Raw genomic sequence first — 22,655 nt, forward strand, 5'->3', positions numbered from 1 at the left:
AGGCAGAGACTGCGGGTGCTTCCTGTGGACAGTCGCCTGCCCGCTCTCAGGCCCTGCCCTGAAGTCCTGCTGGGGTTATGGTGGGCCCCAGCCCAGGCAGCCTCCCTAACTGGATGGTCTCCTCCCCAACGACAGTGATACGTGTGACTGCCCACCTGCCCATGTCAGCTTTGGCAGGGTTCCAGAACATTCCTGCACTCAGACCTCAGTCGTCTGCACCACCCAGGAGCACAGTTCCCGCCAGTAACGCGGGCAGCAGCAGGAAGGACAAATGGACCTTCCTGAGCCTGCCGGGCACACAGTCAGCTGCTTACAGTCTTCGACAGCCCCTCCGCTTCCTGAAAAAGACCACCCCTCCCGCCTGGTGCCCGGAGGCCCTGCAGGGCCCAGCTTCCTTGGCCCTATCTCCTGGTTTCCACTCCACACACCTGTGTCCACACTGCTGCCCAGGACCCCTGGGCATGCGCCTTCCTCCCAGGTTTCCTACAAGTCCTCCCTGCCCAGAAAGCCCTTGGACTGTAATCCTCCCTTTTCCTTCGTGGGCAAGTGGAAGCCCGGGATCCTTCTTCACACCGCCCCCAGAGCGCCGCGTCTGCGTCCTGGAGGCAGGGCTGACCACCACCAGCGCAGCGTTTCCTGGCCAGCTCCCCAACACACGGTCAGCTCCAGAGCCAGCCAGCCTCCCTGTGCCTGCGTCCCAGACAGTCACAGAGCCTCCCGGGCTCTAATAAGAGGAGTGGGCAGCGTGGAATGTTTGAGACTGAGACCCCCAAGGACTGGCCAGCTTTGCAGCCCCACACCTCTGCGCTGCTCAGCCCCTGCACCAAGGAGGCTCGCTGGGTGACCAGGGCGGGAGAGGACAAAGGGAAGCCCCTCCTGCTCCCTGGCAGCCGGTCCTCACCACACAGAGCCTGTGAGCACTGTGCTTAGCCCTCCCAGTAGCACCCTGCCGAACACGAGACAGAGCCACACAGGCCGAGGGGGCACTCCCAGCCCCTGGGTCCTCAGCCTGCGGAGGACTTGCTGTTCCCTCTAGCTGGTTTCCTGACAGGACAGGGACAGCAGGGTGGCCCAGGGAGGCCTGAGCTAAGGGAGAAGGCAGGATGATCCTGAGGGCTCCTTGCAGCCACGGTGGCTCTGAGGAGTCTCCCGGCGATGAGATCCAACCAAGCAGAAGCAGGAGAGGCACCAGCCAGGGGCTCCGCCACTGATGACACAGATGCAGGCCTCCACCTCCCCGGGCTCCAAGGGAGCCCAGCAGGGGTGGAAGGAGGCCACAGAGGGCCTGACAGGCTCCAGAGCAGCAGATCCTCCAAGATACTCCTCCCAAGCAAGAGTGTCGGGGGACGCACCACCCACCTGCTGACAGCCCTGCACACGCCGTGGTGCTCACAGGCACGGGGCTTACAGATGCACAGTCTTGGGTTCAAATCCTCCCTCCACCCCTCAGCAGCTGTGAGACGTGGCCAAGTTACTCGTCTTCTCCAAGCTTCCACTGTCTCATGTGCAACATGAGAAACAAGGACCTCCCGCTAAGAAGGAGCCCACAAGGGCTGATGTGCTGCTGTGCGCCGCACACAGCCCAGGGTCTGAACATGGTAACCCCTGCCCACCCCTAAAATGCAGGTGCAATCTCTGCCCGCCGGCTACTCAGGGTTGGGTGAGACTCATGAACTAGCACGACAGGGCTTTTGCAGCCAGAGACTGCCCCACAACATCCTTGCTCTGGTCCCCACCGGGTCCCCACCACGTTGGGCTCCCAGATCCTGTAGGTCTTTCTTTTCTCTGGCTGGATTTGAAATGCTTCGTTTCTTTAAAATCACAATGTTGCTATCTGATTTCAAAACTGGGTGCATAGGTGTCTGTTTTAGTTATTTTTTACAATTTATATTTGAAATGTTTTATAACTAAAATGTTTAAAACATCCCTGTAAAACCATGAAGGGACAGGGCAGAGACTCTCTCTCTCCTCCTTCACAAGGACCCTGGGTCAAGCCCAGAACCTGGGCGACCCCTCAAAGAGCAGGGGAGAGAGCCGCCCTGCAGTGCAGGGGCCACCACAGACAGGGTGCCCCCTGGCTTTTTGACCTTGGGTTTGTCGCTTAGAAGCAGGTCCTCACACCATCTCTGGCTCAACCCTCTCCAAAGGAGGCCTGTGTGCTCCTGGCTCTGTCCCCACCTGGCTTCTGGGGCCCCTGAGATCGGTGGCTCAGCCCTGCATGCAATCCTGTAAAAGGCGAGGGAGGCAGAGGCGCCTCTGGGCATGGTGGTTTCTCAGGACCTCACCTCTGCTCTTGGCCAACCTGGAGCAGGCTGCAGGCTTCGGGGAAGCAGGGAGGATGCTTTGTGGCCACCTGGTCCCCAGGCTGACGGTCAGAGGCGGGGTATATGAAGCTACAGTCTGAGTGTCGGTACCCCCCAAACTCATGCTGGAACTTAACCCCCACTGTGATAGCATTAGGAAGTAAAGTCATGAGGGCCTGCCTCATAAATGGGATGAGTTCCCTTTTATAAAAGGGCTTAAGGGAGCTTGTTTTTCCCTTCATCCAAGACGAAGGATGTGGCAAGAGTAGCAGTCACCAGACACAGAATGTGCTGGCACCTTGACCTTGGATTTCCCAGCCTCTGGAACAGTGAGAAATACATTTCTATTATTTATAAATTACCCAGTCAAAGGTATTCTGCACCTTTTTTTCTTTTCTTTTTTCTTTTTTTTTTTGAGGTGAGGTTTCTCCACGTTGCCTAGGCTGGTCTTGGCACTCTGGCCTCAAGTGATCCATCCACCTCAGTCTCCCAAAGTGCTGGGATAACAGGCGTGAGCCACCGTGCCCGGCCCTCCAGTCTAAGGTATTTTGTTACAGGAGCAGCAATGGACCAAGACTCTGCGAAACTGCACGGTCTCCTCTTTTCCTCCCCAGCCTCTGGAAACGCTGCCCACAAGCTTATCTCCATAAATCAAAGAAGCCTGACCTGTGTGATGCGAGTGGTGCAGACACCACAGCTCAAACGCACCATCACCGGGCGGCTCACTCGGGGTCCCAGCGGACACCCCACACTTGGCCCACCAGGAAACCTCAGCCATTCTCTCCCTTGGCGCTTGACTTGCAAGCACACAGGCTTCTTCAGCAAAACGATTTCAGAGGCGACACAATGAGGCTCGTAAAGCCACTGTGGGGGCCCAGGACTCTCAAGGGCACCTGGGAAGGAGTTTGCCTGCTCTGCCCTGCACGGGGCAGGGGCCGTGTGACATCCTTTTGAAGAGCTTGCTTCCTGGTCTCAGGTGCACCCACCAGGCCTGTACGCACAGGAGAAGGATGCCTGGAGGTAAGCACGAGGCCCTCTCGCATTTGGAGGAAGGGGAAGGAGATGAGGTGTCATACACCACGGGTCAGTGACCCCGACTGCACACCGAGAACAGAGAAAAGCAACAAGCAGGTCTGTGCTTCACTCTCAGATGGCAACAGTGCTGCCTGCTTCACAGGGTTTCTGGGCTGGGGTAGAGGAGCCACACGGTCCTGTGTGCGGATGCCGCGTTCCTGAGAGCAGTTTGTGGATGGGGGTGCCGGTGAGCCACGCTGGCTGAATGCACAATCTGCAGCCCAGCAGAGCACTGAGGCAGAGTGAGGGCCCCAGGCAGGCCACAGGGCAGGGGCCCCAAAAGGATCTAAATGCAAGAGGGCGTGGGGTGTAATGGCCAGCCCCGGTGCCATGAACCAAGGGACAGTCAGAGCTCGGGGAGACAGAGCACTCGCAGGGCCAGGGCTGAGGAGCAGGGAAGGAGCTGGAGGGGAGGAGATGAAAAGTCCCTGGTTCAGCCCTCAACGACAGAGCTCTCCCCGTGAAACAGACCAAGCCCGGAGCTCACTGCACACCCCCCACATCAGGACCCCATCTGGCCATGCCAGGGGCAGCCATTGTCTGTCCCCACTTGGCAGATTGTGAAAAGGGAGCCCTCCCGCACCCCAGAGTCAGGAAGCCTCCACAAGTTGCACAGCATCCTGAGGCTGTGGGCAGAGGGGATGGTACAGTGCCCACCTCCCGTCCCTTTCCCGCTACACGCGCCTTAAGAGTCATTTCACTTTGGCAGTTCCTCAAAAAGCTGAACAGAGAATTACCAAGTCATCCACAGTCCCACTGGCAGGCACATACCCGAGAACTGAAGGCAGGATGCACCCAGATCCCGTCCACCCGTTCACAACAGCTGAAAAGTGAAAGCAACCCGTGTGTCTATCAACAGGTGACGGATAAGCGAAATGTGGTATCCACACACCATGGAATGTTTATCAGCCACGGAAAAAGGAGGGAATCTCACCACACACCACAACACAGATGAACCCTGAAGATCTTACACTCATGAAATAAGCTAGACAGGAAAGGACAGATCCTGCACGACTCCACTCATGTGAGGACCCAGAGGCATCAAATTCAGAGACACAAAGCAGAAGGGCGGGTGCCCGGGGCATGAAGGAGCAGTGGGGAGTCAGAGTCAGTGTTTAATGGGGACAGAGTTCTGATTTGGGCTGATGGAAAAGTCTGGAAATCATGGTATGATGCTTGCACAACACTGTGAACGTGCTTCACGCCACTGAGTAAACGCTGAAAATGGTTTAAAGGGAGGCCTCAGCTGATCCTGTGGGTCCCCCTCCTGTGCTTCCTGGACCCGAGAGGGCCCATCAGGCCCTTCTAGAAAGGAAGATTGTGAGCGGCACTCTCAGCCCATCTGATGAAGGCTGTGGCGGCGATGGCCCTCGGTCAGAGAAGCCACAGAGGGCAGGAGGGAGAACTGACGTAGCCACCTGTGGGGGCAGGGACCAGCGAGGGCTAGGGGACGCCAGACCCAGAAGTCCTGCTTCCTGGATCTGCTCATGAGGCCGGCCTCCTGCCCTGGCTCCCTGCCCCTGAACCTCTGTCAGGAAACCCCCTCTGTGTTTAGGACAGTGTGACAAATGTCCCATTGCCCTAATCAAACCTGGCTTGTAAGGCAGCAGGCTTCTAACCCCTGCAAAACTCCAATTTTCTGAGTGGTGTCAGGTGAAAGAAATCATATACAAGGGAAGAGAAAGGCAAGATGGTCCCTACTGTGGGTCGCATGGCCCCCCACACGCAGCTGGGTGAGCTGGGAGCCCGAGCGAGGCTGAGGGGCCGACTGGATTCTGCTTCTCTGTGCACCGGGTCTGGGGCCCGAGAGTCCTTTTCAAGAGGCAGATCTGGAAGGGTGGGAAAAGGTGCCTTCCCCACCCTGTGAAGGGGAGAAAGAGGGAATCTTAAACGTGGGCAATGTTACAACACACTCAGATGCACCAAAATATCACCCAACAGACTTCCCAAGGGATTAGAAGGTGCTGAACAATTAGGGAGATGGCGGGAACAAAGTAAAAGAAACTCCCGTCTATCGAGAATCTAGAACTCGAAGTACAGGGGCGCGCCTCCTCCCCGGCCCCGACCCTCCCACGCACCGTGAGGCTGACACCTCATCCCAACCGTCCTGGGTGATGGGGGCCTTTTTTCTACCTCAGCCACCAGGACTTCCTAGTGAAGCAGGGTGTCACTTACTAGTTACCTTAGTGACTACCTGAGCAGAGACCCAAACCATCAGACGTTTGGTTGCCTTCAGTGCCAGCTGCTCTTTCTGCAAAAGTGTGTGCTGCCTTCCTTCTGCCAGCCCCTTCACACGCTCAGGGCAGGGCAAGGAGCTGCCCAGCTGAGACGCAACAGCCAGGCCCGAGCCAGCCACGTGCTCCCCAAGAGTGGACCTCCCGGACCCCAGCTCTGATCGGGGGCCCCAGCCTACGCTGCAGCCTGATGCTCCCCTGCACCCAGGCGTGGACCATGTCCCCTCTCTCCTGCCCGCATGCCTCCATCCAGCCGGCCAGCGAGGCCCTCTCTCCATGTGCCCCCCGCACCCCCAGCCTCTCAGACACCTTGACCCCCACCCACCCACCACTGACTCCTCATCAGGGAACAGGAACCGCCCTCCCTGAAGGGGACTTATGCTGGAACTTAGGGTTTGTGTTTACACGGGTAAAATGGACCCCGCCCCAGAGTCCCCCACTGTGAGAGCATTCCCATGTGGAGAGCATGGAACCCCTGAAGCCCCCTACCCGGGGAGTGGGCCTTGCCCATCCTGCAGCCTCTGAGCCCCTGCGGAGCGCCGCCCATTCACTCCCTCATCCCACGGGCCTGGCTCCCAGGTCGGGAGGCCGAGTCTAATAGAGGAGGCAAACTCCACCCCTGCCACTACCAGAACCTGAGGCTCAGGGACCACCGGCTGCCCAGGTACCTCCCAGGCCTGTCACAGGCTGTGCACCCTGCACACTGCAGGGCCGCTACCTAGGCACCTGCTAGGTCCTCCTTTGCCCTCTCTCTTGCCTTCCTTCTGTATTTACGAGACCTAATGGTCCTGAGAGCCTCACCTCCACCTCCCAGAACCTTCTGACCAGTGCATTCCTAGGGGTCTCAGCCCTCATGGCAGCCCTGCCCGTCTCCAGAGCCCCCCATTCTTCAGTCTTGGCTCCCTGCACCCCACCCCCCTGCTAGGACTGAGCCCCACTGGCCACCTGGGCCAGGCTGTCCCTGGCTGTTCCCATGGGCACCTTCTGTCCCCACTCCTCTTCCCATTCAAATTGCGTTGTGGGGCTGGCTAAGTTTCAAAGGGAAAGAAAACAAAGGCACAGTCCACAGCCAGAGCCTCTGCCCCCGGGGTGCTCTCTCTTTATACCCATCAACATGTGTGCCCGCGTGGTATGCTTGTGGGCATGCATGTACGTGTGTGGCTTGTCTGTGCAGTGTGTTCACACGTGTGTGCATGTGTGCCTGTGGGGTGTGCGTTCACACGCGCGTATCATGCATGTGCATATGGAGTGTGTGCGCCTATGCCTGTGTGTGCACACAGGTGTGTGGGGTGGGAGATGTCCCTCCGCACTCTCTCCTTTAGCCTTCCTCTCTGCCAGGACACCCTACGCTTCCACTCTCCAGGAAGAACAGCACTGAGACCCTACAGAATACCCCAGGGAGCAAACCTGGGGAATCCCGCCACCCCTGGGGTGAGGACAGCTGTCACCTGGGAGGGCAGTGCTGCTTTTCTCCCCCCCGCCCATCCAGCACCTACCTCCACCTGGCCAGCGGCCTTTCTATGCCTGCGCCGGTTCCTCTCTTTCACTGGCGACATGAGGGCGAGTCACCAGCTCCATCTGGGACAGGCCTCCCAGCGAACCTGGCCCCTTCCCCTCCCAACCCCCTGCCCTGGCAAGCTCAGAGCACAGACATGAGCCAGGTGGGCGGGGGGGTCTCAGCCTCACTCCACACTGCCCACCACGGAACTGCCTGGCAGGAAAGAGGCCTCGGATGCCCCCAGCTCTTTACGAGTCTCGGGCCACTAGTGCTGACTCTCACAGGAACCCTGGGAGACTAGAAGAGCTGTTATCACCACCAGCATCTGACAAGTAAGGACACAGAGGGAGGGCTGGGGAGCGTGAAGAGTGGTGGAGCGTGCCTCCCCAAAACACACCCCTTCAGCATAAGGATGATGTCGAGTTAAAGGCACGCAAAAAACAGGTGCGAGCAGTGCACCCTGACCTTCCCTTCTTTCCTGAAAGCAGGAGATCAAGAAACAGAAACATTCTTATCACCAGAGGTGGAGCTGAGGCCAAGAGAAGCCTGTGCGGACAGACCCTGTGAGATGGGCCCGTACTGCTGTGCCCCTTCCCCACGACGAGCTGCCCTCCCAAGCCCCTCATCTCACTGCATTTGCTGATTTACTTCTCTTTGTCCACCCGTCCCAATGTCCTCAGGTGGGACCTGAGTTAGAGACGTGGGGTTTACATGCCCCACCCAGCATCTCAGGGACCTGGGTGACCCTCCCTCCAGGCGAATGTGAGCTCTTCCCTGCTCCGCTGGTCTTGGAGCCCCGGGGCCGCCTTTACCCCCAGAACCCCAAATGGGGCCCCTGGCCTAGCTCTCCTATGGGGTTGAGCACAGCGAAGCCTGCTTAGGGCTGCCCTGACTCCAGCCCCATCGCCCGGAGCCTGCCCCTCACATCTTCTGCGGCTTTGCTGAGCATCAGGTGCTGGTAGCAATGCACCCCAACTGCTTGCCGCAGGGGTCGGACCTGCCCTGGAGCAGGGCAGAGGCTGGCCGAGACCAAGCCAGGAACATCTAGACCCCAGCATGGGGGATCACACCCAACAGGTCCTCCGGCCAGGCACACTGTTAGGTCCTTCACAGCAACAGCAGCAGGGATGGTCGCAGTCGCAGCGGCTAAGGGCTGCCTGGCAGCACTGTTCACGCGTCCTCCATTGATTCACCAAATCCCCACCACAAGCCCACGGACGGGACAACTTCACACCATAATCCCTAATCCAAAACCTTGGGACCATGCGTTTGAGGATTTTTTGGCTTACAGACACACTCCTGCATCTGCAGTAAAGGTGTGAGGACCCCCAGGCACCGGGATGATGGAAGCACACACACTCACACGTCTCTTCAGGCCAGACCCTGCCACCAAGAGTTTTCGTGCCAAGCTTAAGAAAAAACTTTTCAATTTTTGGAACTTTTCGGATTTAGGAATTAAGGGGCGTAATCCTCCCTGTACATGTGAGGAAACTGAGGCCCACAGAGGCTGGGTGGCTTGTCCAGGGGAGGCAACGGAGACAGAACAGCAACCCCACATCCCACACGGCCACACCGTTACAGCGCTATGTGCTTCCTCTATCCTGGTTGTTGGCTTATAGCACGATGGGCCACTTCCCAGGCCCCAGCCCATGAGGACGGAGCCCAGGAGGCTGCCGGCGTTCACCCTGACAGCACAAAGACAAATCAGGAAAACAGTCAACACCTGCTCCAGGCGCCCTGCAGGCAGGATCTGCGCCAGCCATGGCCCAGCATGCAGATCCAGAAGCTGAGTGTTATGGGCTACGTCGTGCCCACCGCAGATTCACACGTCGCAGCCCTACCCCACCCCTGTACCTATGAACGTGGCCTTTTTGAAAGAGGGTCTTTAAAGAGGCAGTTGAGTTAAAATGAGTTCATAGGGGGGCCTAATCCAGTATGACTGGTGTCCTCCTAAGAAGAGATTAGGACAGACACACACACGTGAGGACAGGGAGAAGGCAGCGTCTGCAGGTTAAGGAGAGGCCTCACAGAAACCAGTACCGCGGACCCCGTATCTTGGACTCCCAGCCCCAGGACCGCGAGGCCTCCGTGGCGCTTTGCCAGGCCCCCATCTGCAGCGCTTTGTTATGCAGCCGAATCACAGATACCCAGGGCAGGGCGGCAGTGCAGGGGGTGACCTGGGCTCCCCTGGCTGCTGGGTGGGGACCAGGAGAGTCTCACCTCCAGACAGATGACGGAGCCCTGGTGCTCCCGGAACACCCGCAGCTGCTCCCCACTCAGGATGTCCCAGGCACGGATGGTGGCGTCGGTGCTGCCTGTGAAGGCCGTGTGACTGGGCGTGTCTAGCACTAGGCACAGCACTGCGCCCGTGTGGCCCCGCAGCGTCTGGTGGCAGCAGCCGCTGGCCACCTGCCACACCTTGGCAGTGCCATCTGTGCTGCCGGTCACCAGGAGCCCCCCGGCCGCGGCCTCCTCCACGCAGGGAGTGCTGGGGAGGTCCCACGGGGCAGAGTAGGCTAGAGTCAGCACGCAGTTGCGGTGGCCCCGGAACTCCTGGGACATCTGCCCCTTATCCACACTCCAGACCCGAGCTGTCCGGTCGTAGGAGCTGCTGAAGAGCTGGTTGTTGGCAACCAGGATCCTGGCGGCAAGAGGGAAGCGGTCAGGGATCAGAAGGCATGGCTTCCAGAATCCACACAGCCTCCCAACGGGCCATGCTCGGCACTGCAGCTAAAATAACCGCTCCGTGTCTGCCCAGCTTGCCACACTCCCCTTCCAAGGTCCAGCTCAAATCGCCCCCACCTCCATGAAGCCACTCTGACTCCCCTCATGCGCACCCTTCCTTGCCTGACCCTGGGCATGTACCTGCAGCAGGGACCAAGCTTAGATGCTCCGCTGAGATCCCTCCAGCATCCCCAAAGCAGCTCTCCAGGAGCAGTGGGAAGCGGGCGGGGGAAGAGGTAGGGGAGCACGACCCTCTCATCTTGCCCGGGGTTGAAAAGCTTCTGGGGATGCAGGGTTTTCAGCCCAAGACTGAGAAAGTCCAGGGCAGAGTGGGACACGCTGGTCACCCTGGGAACAGGGCCAGCTCAAGTGGCTGGGCCAGGGCACTTCAGATGAGGGCCCCGAGAAGCTGGAGAGCACTGGGAACTCCCATAGTGCACCCAGGGGTGCTTGTGGGAGGCACAGCCAGGGGTCACGCCACAGCCAGTGGGGGCCTCTGCTGCCAGCTCTCACGGCAGTCCTCATGCAGACTGAGGTCACAGCCTCAACAGGGTTCCAGCCACATGGCTGGGAACTGGGGGTTGGGTAGCCAAGAGAGTCCATCCATTCAGTGCAACTGGCCTACATGGGAGACCAAGACCCCCCACACAGTATTCACGACTCTTATTTTCATTTTGATGAAAGACAAAAACTCCCCAGAAAAACACACATTTGTCTTTAGTGCAGAGCTTTGCACAGAACCTCAGAAGGTCTGAGCACACACCCTTGGTAAGAAGCCCTGCACCCCAGGAGAGGAGACCGCCAAGGGGTGCGGCCGTGGCTGTGCTGTAACAAGGTGCATCCCTGCCGGGGTGGGACCCTCCTGAATCAGGACCACGGCCGACTCTGCTGCTCCTCCCGCCCTCCCGAGAAGGGCTTGCCGGCCAGCCTGGCAGGGACAGGAGACCCACTCAGGGGACAAGCCTGCTGCCTCCCGCCTCCACAGGATCCCAACAGCATTCCTCACTTCCCTCAAGCAGCTCAACAACACAGGCTCCACTCAAATGCCAACTATCCCTTTCCAACTGGCTTCTTCCCTGAGACCCAGATAGGATGATTTTCACAAAACATGTATTTTTTTTTTTTTTTTTTTTTTTTTGAGATGGAGTCTCACTCTGTCGCCCAGGCTGGAGCTCAGTGGCACGATCTCGGCTCACCACAACCTCCGCCTCCTAGGTTCAAGCGATTCTCCTGCCTCAGCCTCCCAAGTAGCTGGGATTACGTGTATTTTTAAAGGAAATGATGCCTTGATGCTGCTGCGGCAAAGTGCGGGAGGAAGAGGGTGTAGCGGGAGGAAGGGCGTGTAGGGGGAGGAAGGGCGTAGCGGGAGGAAGGGTGTAGTGGGAGCCCTTGGGGTATGGAGGGGCTGCTGAGTCCTGGCTGGTGTGAGAAGGCAGGGACGCCAGGCCACTGAATGATTGGTGACTCTGAAGCTCACAGGCCTGACCTGGCTCTGAAAACATGGGAGGAAGTGAGTTCCTCGGGGATCTCACTGATTTATGAGGACAGTTACTTAATCATGCAAATATCTACACAGAGCTATGGGTTTGGAGCTGTGACCGATCCAAAATAGTGTGTGTTCGTATACGTTGTGAGCACATGTGTACATGTGTGCATGTATATATGTATATTTGTATGCATATGTGTATATGTGCATGTGTGTTGTGTGCACAATGTGTGCCTGCATGTACTTTGTGTGTATATGTCTGTTTTGTTGCTTGTGAGTTGTGTGTCTATGTGTGTGCATGTGTGTGTTATGTGCATATGTGTGTGTAAGTTGTGTATGGGTGTATATGTATGTTGTGTGTAAGTTGTATGTGCATGTGTGTGTAAGTTGTGTATGAGTGTATATGTATGTTGTGTGTGTGCAAATGTATGTGTAAGTTGCGTGTATGGGTGTATATGTACATTGTGTGTATGCACATGTGTATGTGTAAGTTGTGTGTATGGGTGTATATGTATGTTGTTTGTGTATGCACATGTGTATAAGTTGTGTGTATGGTATATATGTATGTTGTGTGTGTGCACGTGTGTGTAAGTTGTGTGTATGAGTGTGTATGTATGTTGTGTATGCACGTGTATATGTGTAAGTTGTGTGTATGAGTGTATATGTATGTTGTGTGTGTGCACGTGTGTATGTGTAAGTTGTGTGTATGAGTGTGTATGTATGTTGTGTATGCACGTGTATATGTGTAAGTTGTGTGTATGAGTGTGTATGTTGTGTGTGTGCACGTGTGTATGTGTAAGTTGTGTGTATGGGTGTATGTGTATGTTGTGTATGCACATGTGTATGTATAAGTTGTGTGTATGAGTGTATATGTATGTTGTGTGTGTGCACATGTGCATGTGTAAGTTGTGTGTATGGGTGTCTGTGTATGTTGTGTATGCACGTGTATATGTGTAAGTTGTGTGTATGAGTGTATACGTATGTTTGTGTGCACGTGTGTATGCGTAAGTTGTGTGTATGGGTGTATGTGTATGTTGTGTATGCACGTGTATGTGTAAGTTGTGTGTATGAGTGTATATGTATGTTGTGTGTGTGCACATGTGTATGTGTAAGTTGTGTGTATGAGTGTATATGTATGTTGTGTGTGTGCATGTGTGTATGTGTAAGTTGTGTGTATGAGTGTATATGTATGCTGTGTGTGTGTGCACATGTATATGTGTAAGTTGTGTGTATGAGTGTATATGTATGTTGTGCGTGTGCACATGTGCCTGTGTAAGTTGTGTGTATGGGTGTATGTGTATGTTGTGTGTGCACGTGTATATGTGTTAGTTGTATGTATGGTGTATATGCATGTTGTGTGTGTGTGCACATGTGTATGTGTAAGTTGTGTGTGCACATGTGAAAGTAAACCTGGCCGAGCATGATTTCTACCTTTAATGTTCCAGTTTTGCTTTTGAGAAGCATCTGACAGTTGTGGGTTTGGCAGCTGAGGGCCCACTGGTCACTGCGGGCAGGTCTTCTCCCCGCTGAGCCCATCGCAGCCTCTGCCTGACTCACAGGAGGTCGCTCCCCCAGCCCCACTCTCTTCTTCCATGGCCAGCTTCTTTCTCAGGGAAGTCAGAGTGCTGGGAAGAGGCCAGTGGAGCTGTGAGCCCTGAGTTCTCACTCTAGCCCCTTCTTTACCACCTTGTGGGCTGCCTGGGCAGGTCTCAGGGCCTCACCTGCTTCAGCTGAGGAAGGCCGGGACCAGCCGGCCACCCTACCTTGTGTCTGCATATGCCCCCTATTCACTCTAAAAAGTCCCCGCATCCCTTCAGCCACCTCCTCAGGGTGTCACCCAGCTCCCCGCCCACTGACTGGCTCCAGCCACCTGGGACTCCAGTGAGCTGGGCTGATGGGTCTCACTGCCTTTCCTGTCCCCGCATGCGTTGGTCCACTGACTGGGGGTTCCCGTCAGAGCTCAGCCAGCAGCATCCCTCTGGCGGGGTTCATCCTGTCTGGTATGTGCCCCCAGCCCCACCTTCAGGACCCCGTCGTGCCAGCCTGCAGGCAGCGCCCCTCCTCCAGTGCAGCTGCCAGGTCCAGGGGTGCCAGGAGGCTTCCCTCGGGAGTCCGAGGCGACCACCACAAGTGACTCCAACAGTGTCCAACTGATCTGATCGGCAAAGGAATTTCCATTGCTCAGCTCAGACCCAAATTCATTGAGAAAGGAACAATTCCAACCTTCTCGAGAAGGAGGGGCTGGGATATTTTCCACAGCCACAAAGAAAGGAGAGGCTTAAAAATATCCTCAACTCCGTCTTCGGAACAATCCCCCCCATGCTTCTCCTCCTGCAAACCTTTGGTTCACCATCAGTTCTCAATTAAGCCATTTTCTATGGAATTTGTCCCCATCCGTACGAGCTGTAGGCTCTGGTGCCTTTCCCTGCACCCAGCGGGTAGCCACTGTGCCCCCAAGGGGGAGGCATCAGGCTGGGTTCAGTGTATGGGCAGTGCCTCCCTGCTCCACACGCAGCTGCGGGCACTGAGCTCGCTGCCTGTCCTGGATCCACGTCGCTGGGTGCTACTGACCACCTCCCAGCTGTCCACATTTTTACTTCCCCAGAGAGCTGAGGGCCCTCACGTGCAGGGGCCCATATCTCTGACCCCTCAGCCCCACCAGGGGCCTATGGTGAGACTCGGCCCAAGCCCCCAGCCAGGCTGACCTGTTCACAATGGACGTGTGTCCTCGGTACACCTGCAGACACTGCCCGGTCAGCACGTCCCACCTCCTGATGGTGCAGTCGGCGCTGCATGTGAAGGCGGCCTCATCCTCCAGCTGGCAGAAGGTCACATAGCTTTCGTGTCCTGCAGATGAGGGACAGGGAGATGTGAACGTACTGGGGGTGCCAGCTCCTGCTTTTCTTCTGGGAACAATGTTTGAAAAGGGAAGAAAGCAGGAGGTAAGGAGTGCTTGAGACAAGCTGGAGTCAATTAGCATTTGTTTTGTTTTGTTTTGTTTTTTTGAGACACAGTCTCACTCTGTTACAAGGCTGGAGTGCAGTGGCGCGATCTGGGCTCACTGCAACCTCTGCCTCCTGGGTTCAACTGATTCTCCTGCCTCAGCCTCCTGAGTAGCTGGGATCACAGGCGCATACCACTATACCTGGCTAATTCTTTGTATTTTTAGTAGAGATGGGGTTTCGCCATGTTGGCCAGGCTGGTCTCGAACTCCTGACCTCAAGTGATCTGCCTGCCTCGGCCTCCCAAAGTGCTGGGATTACAGGCGTGAGCCACTGCGTCCTCAACTCCTCGTTTTTAAAGGATGACTTCAGTCTGAGTGATTCTCAGGAAGCCGGGGGTACCAGTGAGGCACGACAGATAGTCAGGGAAGTAACCACGTCCTCAGGGCGCAGCAACCATGGCGACTGCCCGTCAACACAATAAGCCCCAGCATTTGCACTGCAGGCAAGCTCATTCAAGCAAAGCTATCTTCAGTAGGGACTTTCCCCTGTAGAGAGCACTGCACTTTGATTTTTACAGGTCCTCAGAGTGACCCTTTGCTCATTACAATAGTAAAAAACACACCCCTGGATGGAGATTTAAGATGCCAGTGAGACATGTGATGTATGAACAGGGATGCACAGCCACCGTGCATGAGCACCCAGAACACGCTTCCCAGCAACCCCCTTCCCCACCTGCTCGTGAACAATCAGGTAAGTCTCCTAAAAAGGGGTCCTCCCTGCAGCTGGTCTTTGCTGTCTCATCCTCACAGGCAGCCCACCCTGACTCCCCTCTTGGGATGTCCTGCCTATTCTGCACCTAACTTTCAGGGTATTCTTCCTCCTGGGCAATACATTGCTCTATGCTGCATCTCCTTTGCTGTGTGTCTCTTGTTTCAATTCTTTTAAACTAAGAAGACAAGAACTGAGGTTTCACAGCAGCCATCAACAGCAGGAGCAATCCGGGGCACTCGCCTGCACCCTAAACCCTCTGCTTCCTCGGCTTCCACTCTTGCCTTCCTCCCTCCTCTCCTTCCCTCCTCATTCTTTATCATCTCCTTTTAGTCTTTTTCAAACCTTTCAGCTTTTGCATTCCACATTTCCTCACCTGGGATGGGGACAGTGCCTGCCTCACGGGATGTAGCACAGACTGAGGACAGAGGCAGCCGCAGAGGGGATGGCACATGTTCGCTATTTCATGTTCGCTATTTTTCTTACACTGGGGAGAGATACTGTGGTAGGCAGAACAACGGCCCCAAGACAGCAGGTCCTAACCCCTGGAACCTGTCAATGTGACCTTACTTGGAAAGGGGTCTTTGTGGATGTGACGAGGTTAAGGACTTTGACTGGGGAGATTATCCTAGATTATCCAGATGGGCCCTAAATACAACCGCAAGTGGCCAGGCACGGTGGCTCATGCCTGTAATTCCAGCACTTTGGGAGGCCGAGGCGGGTGGATCACGAGGTCAGGAGTTCAAGATCAGCCTGGCTAAGATGGTGAAACCCCGTCTCTACTAAAAATACAAAAAATTAGCCAGGCGTGGTGGTGGGCGCCTGTAATCCCAGCTACTCGGGAGGCTGAGGCAGAGAACTGCTTGAACCCGGGAGGCAGAGGTTGCAGTGAGCTGAGATTGCACCACTGCACTCCAGCCTGGGCGACAGCAAAATTCTGTCTCAAAAAAAAAAAAAAATATATATATATATGTATATATATATATCTCCACAAATGTCCTTACAAGAGAGAGGCCGGGGAGATGTGATATACTCGGAAGAGGAGGCCGTGAAGGTGAAGGCAGAAATGGATGTGGCCATGAGTGCAGGAATGCCAGCAGCCACTAGGGCTGCAAGAGGCCAGGAACCGACCGTTCCATGCAGGGTTTAGATGTGACCCTGCTGACACCCTGCTTTGAGCCCAGGGACGCACATTTCAGACCTCTGGGTTCCAGCACTGTGAAGAATCAACTTCACTTATTTCCAGGCACCAAGCATGCTCCTTTGTCACAGCAAACATAGACACAGAGACAATGAAACACAGCCTTGCCCTCCAAGGGAGCTCCAGGCCCAGAAGGGAAGACAGTCAAGAGCAGCATGCGATCAGCAGGGCTCGGCACCCCACTGGCAGCGGCTGGCCGGGGCTCGGGAGAGGAGCCTGAGCACTGGGGACCGGGAAGAGGGTGACTCGGTGCCCATAGGGAGAACAGCGGCTAGGAGGGCAGGTGTGCAGGGACTGGCTCCGTGGGGCACCTCCAGGCCAGAGTCTGAGTGATTGGTAGAGATGACTGATGAGGCCGGGATGTGGCCAGAATAGACGGCCAAGAGTGGAGGGCCATGCCAGGGTGTCTGGGGTCTCAGTGCCTGAGCTACCCCACCAGCTGGTTGGGACTCTATCTCATGGGTGCAGTTAGATAGCTTGACTCTCACCCTGGCTGCCAGATCAATGTTTATGCCTCAGGCATTTCTTAGCAGCCCTGGGGGCCCTCAGGGTCTCTGATCTTAGTAGGGCCTGCCCTTCAGGTAAAGATGGTGTGTATACAGTTGTCCCCCAATATATACAGTTGCCCCCAATACCCATCAGGGATTAGTTCCAGGATCCCCTGCAGATACCGAACTCCACAACGCTCAGGTCCCCGTGGGGTAGTATTTGCCCATAATCTATGCAATCCTCACGCACACTTCAGTTCATCTCTAGGTTACTTATGACACGCACTGCGATGGCCACACATCGCTTCACTCATGTGGATTCAACGTAGGACTCGGTGAGCAGCGAAGCCAAATTTTGCTTTTTGGAGCCTTGTGGAATTTCTTTTTTCCTGGATGTTTGTTTTTCATCTACGGTTAGATGAACCCACAGGTGCAGAACATGTTGGACAGAAAGGCCCAACTGGATTTGAGGAACTCGGGGACCAGGAAGTCAAATCAAACGACTGTTAGAACTTAGAGCCATTTTACAGATGAGACAACGGACGAATTCAAACATCCACACGTTTGGGGGACGTACTTATTACATTAAGAATTTTGATAGAATTTTAAAATTTCATTTAGACAGCTGGTATTGGGTAGACAGGGATTTAGAATTTCCTGGGTAGTTTCAAGCCAATTCACATCCACCCCTTCCCCCGACCCCCTGAGTTTAAGTTCAGTTACTCTTGGAAAAACGCAACTTCCTGAGTTCTAAGAAACATAATTTAACAAAAAAGTTTTCCAGTCTCCCTGGAGGGCATATACCAGGCCGCTAAGAAAACAATGTACGGATTAAGTCAACATTTGAAGAAACTGCAGATTCTGTTTCCCTTAAAATACATGTCGGCTTAAACATTGAGGGCAATGTGTTTGTCAAAACACAGGCTAGATTTTTGCCAACCCCAGAGGGTTTATAAAATATGTTAAGATTGTCAATAAACTTTCCCTGGGAACAGATCCGTCCCACCCTCCCTGCTGCCACCAGGAGGGCTCAGCAGAGAGATTGCGGCTGGAGACACCCAGGATGGAAAGGCAGTCAAGGTGTGCTGTGGGCATTCAGGTGCCAGGCACCTGCCTAAGGATCCTGTGGGGCCGATGCCAAGCCCAGCTGCTCCCGCCCCATCTCAACCACAGGAAGGTGAAGCGCAGCAGTGAGTCGTATGTTAAGCCAAGAAAAGCACTTAAAAGCCAATGGCGGCTAGTGAGCTGTGGCATCTCTGCCTGGTGAAACTAAAGCCTGAAGCCAGGGATGCTGAAGACCTGAAATGAGGGACCACTTTATGATGTGTGTAAGGAATAAAGGACATATACGCAGATGATGGCAAATTGATAAAAATGTAAATGTATACAAATATTGAAGAAAACAGGCAATGATGAAAGGAAGGTTAAAAAAAAACTCCATTTCTGAACCGGGCCAGGCTGCCCTGATGCCCTCTGCCCTCTGCCCTGTGGCAGAGCCTGGCACTGAGGCCGCAGAGGCCCACAGCACTCAGGGTTCTGCTGTGGACAAGCCTCTTCCCCTGGGTTTCCAAGCACTCACCCACATCTGAACACACACCCGAGTGAGTCACGGGTCAGAGCCGGGCCAACAGAGCATGTCCCCAACCCCAATCCCCATGTTCCACAGAACACGAAACAGGCCTCCACTGACCCAGGCCTGCGGGGTCACCCTAGCGGGGAGGAGGCGGAACCAGGCCTGCCACCCCTGGAGCTGAGGCCCCCACCCCAACCCCGAGGACCCCAGGACAGAAGAGGGAAGGCATGGGGGCGGGCTCATCGCACCTCCAGGGGCTGCAGGGATTGTGCAGAATAAGCAAAAAAGCCAAACCAAAAATAAATATTTCTGAAGGGATGAAGAATGCAGATAAGATGCAGTTATTATGTTCAAAGAACATGCTGAGGCTGACGGTTTTCTGCCAAGGTAGCGCCTGCACACCCTGAGGACTCGCTGGAAGTTTCAAATCAAACTGCTCCCTCCTCCACCACCCCATGCAGGAAAAGCAGCTCAGAGCTTTGGACCTGCTGGTGGCAGGTCTCTGCCGGCAGTGGGCTGCAGTGGGCCCGGTGCCCCAGACTTGCATGGAAGCCGTGCCTCCCTTCCCTGTGTCCCAGCTTTAGACAACGGACTGGACAGCCACCCTGGAGGCCACACGGGGCAGGGATGGCACTGCTGACCTGGTTTGCTCTGGCCCTTGTAGCACAAGGGTTCTTTTCACCTGTGGGGGAAGCCCCACTGAGCCTGCTGTCCAGGACTGAGCCTTCCTCTGCTTCCCAATCCCCCTCTTTTCCACCCTGTCCCCGCCACCTGCATGGACTCCACAGTGGGCTCACTCTTATCTAAGACTCCCACTGGGTTAGATAAGAGGGAGCCCACCGTGGGTTCAGACAAGTGGGAGCCGCAGTCGGACACTCTAGGTCAGGATATGTTCCCCTCCCCCAGCTCCGACCCTGCAGGGCTCCCTCAGGCTGGCTGTGGCCATCCAACCTGGAAGGAAGCCCTCTTGGCTGTTTCCAGGATGCAGTGACTGCGTCCCTGACTCAGGCCCAGAAGAGGTGACAGCCTTGCTGTTCCGAGCCATGGCCACTGTGGTTCCCTTATGCTCCACCTGCATTTTGCAGAGTGTCCTTTTATTAAACTCTCCTGGTAGAACCCAGTTTCGAGGGTGCCGGGACCCTGAGGCAGGGGACATCTGGGCCCAGAAGCACCAACAGTGTGGCTGAAATGGACACTGATGTGGCCACTAGAGACCTGCAGCAAATCTGCAAGCCCCCACTTTGAACCAAGACCTACGCAGCTTGGCTTTCTGGACTTCTCCAGTGGGAGCGGTCAGTTGCCCCCAAACTGTGTGAGGCTGCTGTGGCTCTTGTCACCGGCGTGCCGCAGGCCTCCTTCAGTCCAGTCTTCTCGGCCACTGCTTTCCAGCCAGGCTTCACAGGGACTCTCCTATGCCACCAGCTCCCAGCAAATGGGAATGTGCGGTTGTACCCAGGAAATTAAAAACAATCCCCGCCCCCTCATGTTAGAAGATGAGGAAGTGTGTGGGACAGCCACAGTGGGCTGCCACCTTCAGGCTGAGTCCCCTGCTCAACGGGAACAGGATAGGATAGGCACCATCATTTTGGAAAATGTCACTCATCTCATTGAACCAACAAAGTGCCCCCAAATAAGGAGATATTCAATGAATAGACCTGAAAAAGAGGAGGTCAGGGATAAGCAAGTGGCAAGTAATTCTTCTCTTTACAGAGTAATTGCAATGAAGCCTTTTTCACTGTGAGCTCACCAACCGCATTTGAAAGGCAATTCCGTGTATGAACAAGTGAACGCACCCACAGGGAGGGGCTCCCCGCACACCGGTTCTGCAGCCCACCCTCCCTGGGGCCTCCGGGAGCAGCACCTCACCCACCAAGCCCGCACGCCACAGGGAACGGCCTTCACTCTTCCTCTCCCTCTCACCCTTTGGCCCAAACTTTCCTAAGCTCTGCGAGACACCCAGGAAAGCCTGCGGTCCCTGACTGTCCCTGCTGCCATGAACAGAGCCAGAGGTCTCCAGAGGAAAAGCGTACGTAGGAGTCGCCAGCCCCAGCCACTCTGCTCGAGAAATCCAGGACCCGCCAACCACAGGCTCCTGTGGGCCCAGAGCTGTGTAAGGGCCAGGACAGAACCAGAGTGGAAAGAGATCTAGATTTAGAGTTAGGATGCTTCTAGGGATGGGGCTACCACAGACCAGCCATATGGTCTGGACACAACTTCCCCTGCAGCGGCATCTGGGGTAAGAGAAGCACCGTACAGTCTTCAGAAGCCCTCTCTGCCACGGACCAGCTGCGGGACCCTGGACAAGTCCTGCGACCGCACCGCGCCTCGAGGGATGTTGGCGACAGCACCCACCCCATTGTCGGTGGTATCTAGAAAACAACGAGAATGCTGTGTATGCTGCTAACGAGTCTGCACCTCCCCACTCTCCTCTGTGAACTGGTGTCAATCCCACCCACCTCAGAGTTGTGAGGATTCATTACACAATAAAAAAGCACATAGATGTGTTATTTATAAAATATAGGGCACTAAACAAATGTTAAGACATTTTAATAATATTTCACTGATAGAAAAAAAAATCCTGCAGGAGAAAGGAACTGGCAACACCTTGCTTTCCTTGGGGGTCCACACAACGATGACTCTTTTGCAAGTTGAGTTTATCAGTAGAATCTCAGGATAAAGAAAGATGACCTCTGTCCCCGTCCTTGAAAATTCCTGAAAATGCCAACCCATATAACAGCAAAAACAATCCTAGCAAAATGGGCCACAGTTCTTTCATTCCAGTGTCCTGCTTGAGCGGGGATAGCCCTGCCCTCAATTAGGGCAGAAGGTTGGGCACCCTCCCTGGGAAGTGAGTGTCAGTACCTCAAGGGGACAAGCAGCCGTGAGGGTCACCAAAGTGGGTGTGAAGGGAGGAGACACAGGTGCCAGACACAGAGCTGGGCAGGAGGGTGGGCCCTGGAGGCTTGGTGAAGCTCCAAAGCTGCCGTGGGGGCAAAGCCAAGTGCCCACCAGGCTACAGGCAGTCTGGCAAAGCCTGGAGCCTCACTGGGCAGAAAACCCACCCAATTGTGGGCTAAGCTGGGCTCCCACAATCTGTCCCCAGCCCAGGGGCTCCCGGGGCCAGCTGTGCATAAGACCCACCCAAAAGCTTGTTAGAAATGCCAATTCTAGGCTGGGCGCAATGGCTCACACCTGTAATCTCAGCACTTTGGAAGGCCAAGGCAGGTGGATCACCTGAGGTCAGGAGTTCAAGACCAGCCTGGCCAACATGATGAAGCCCCACGTCTAATAAAAATACAAAAAAAATAGCCAGGCGTGGTGGCGAGCACCTGTAATCCCAGCTATTCTGGAGGCTAAGGCAGGAGAATCGCTTGAACCCGGGAGGCAGAGGTTGCGGTGAGCCAAGATCATGCCACTGCACTCCAGCGTGGGCAACAAAAGCGAAACTCCATCTCAAACAACAACAACAACAAGAAATGCCAGTTCTACAGCCCTATTCACGGAGAACTGCATCACTGGAGCCCAGGCCTGGGGATCTGCATTTCTGAAACACCACCCACCCCTCCACCCCCAAGACAGTCTTATGTTTGGGAGCAATACCAACTGGACTTAACATTTCTAAAAGGCTTCACATTTTCCATTCCTGGTTGAATGCCTATAAGTGTGTGTGGCTGTTTTGGGGGGGATGTGTGTTAGTTTGTGGCCACCTCACCATTATCCACACCAACTCCCAAGTAACCGGTAATCCAAAAGTCATCCCTGCTGGGTTTGAAATATCTACCCTATTTATTATTATTTTTTTCTTTTTCTTTCTTTTTTTTTTTTTTTTTTTTTTTGAGACAGAGTCTGGCTCTGTCACCCAGGCTGGAGTGCAGTGGCACGATCTTGTCTCACTGCAACCTCTGCCTCCTGGGTTCAAGTGATTCTCCTGCCTCAGCCTCCCGAGTAGTTGGAATTACAGGCGCCCGCCACCACGCCCGGCTAATTTTTTGTATTTTTATTAGACACAGGGTTTCATCATGTTGGCCAGGCTGGTCTCAAACTCCTGACCTCTGGTGATCCACCCGCCTTGGCCTCCCAAAGTGCTCGGATTACAAGTGTGAGCCACCGAGCCTGGTCAACTGTTCTTATTTAAAACCAGCAGTATCAGGATTAGCCAATATTGGGGCTAATATCCTACCTAAGTTGGAAGGCCTGGGCAAGGCCACAGAGGGTTCACTGATGATGGTGGAAAAGCCGGCGGTGATAAACAACTACCCACAACAGAAAGCCTCACGGCTCATCCAAGTGACTACGTGTGCTACCTGGGCAGTAGGAGGACCAGAGCTGAAAGGGACCTCACAGTGCATGGGACAGGCCCA

At 55.1% G+C, this 22,655-nt stretch overlaps 1 protein-coding gene across 9 annotated transcripts in view; it reads right to left on the minus strand.

Annotated features, from left to right (window-relative positions):
* The window catches only part of WDR86 (WD repeat domain 86), a 29,922-nt gene that overhangs the window by 5,283 nt on the left and 1,984 nt on the right, over positions 1-22,655 (minus strand). For all 9 annotated transcript variants that reach the window (XR_008503556.1, XM_054494117.2, XM_054494114.2 and 6 more), the window contains exons 2-3: positions 14,025-14,166; positions 9,330-9,750 (exon numbers count right to left, since the gene is read on the minus strand). Coding sequence is in view for 8 of the 9 variants with exons in the window: in XM_054494113.2 (XP_054350088.1) it covers positions 9,330-9,750; positions 14,025-14,166 (563 nt within the window). In the remaining variant the exon portion in view is untranslated. The remainder of the gene's footprint in view (positions 1-9,329; positions 9,751-14,024; positions 14,167-22,655) is intronic.

Source organism: Pongo pygmaeus, chromosome 6 (assembly GCF_028885625.2).
Source record: "Pongo pygmaeus isolate AG05252 chromosome 6, NHGRI_mPonPyg2-v2.0_pri, whole genome shotgun sequence".
NCBI lineage: Eukaryota > Metazoa > Chordata > Mammalia > Primates > Hominidae > Pongo > Pongo pygmaeus.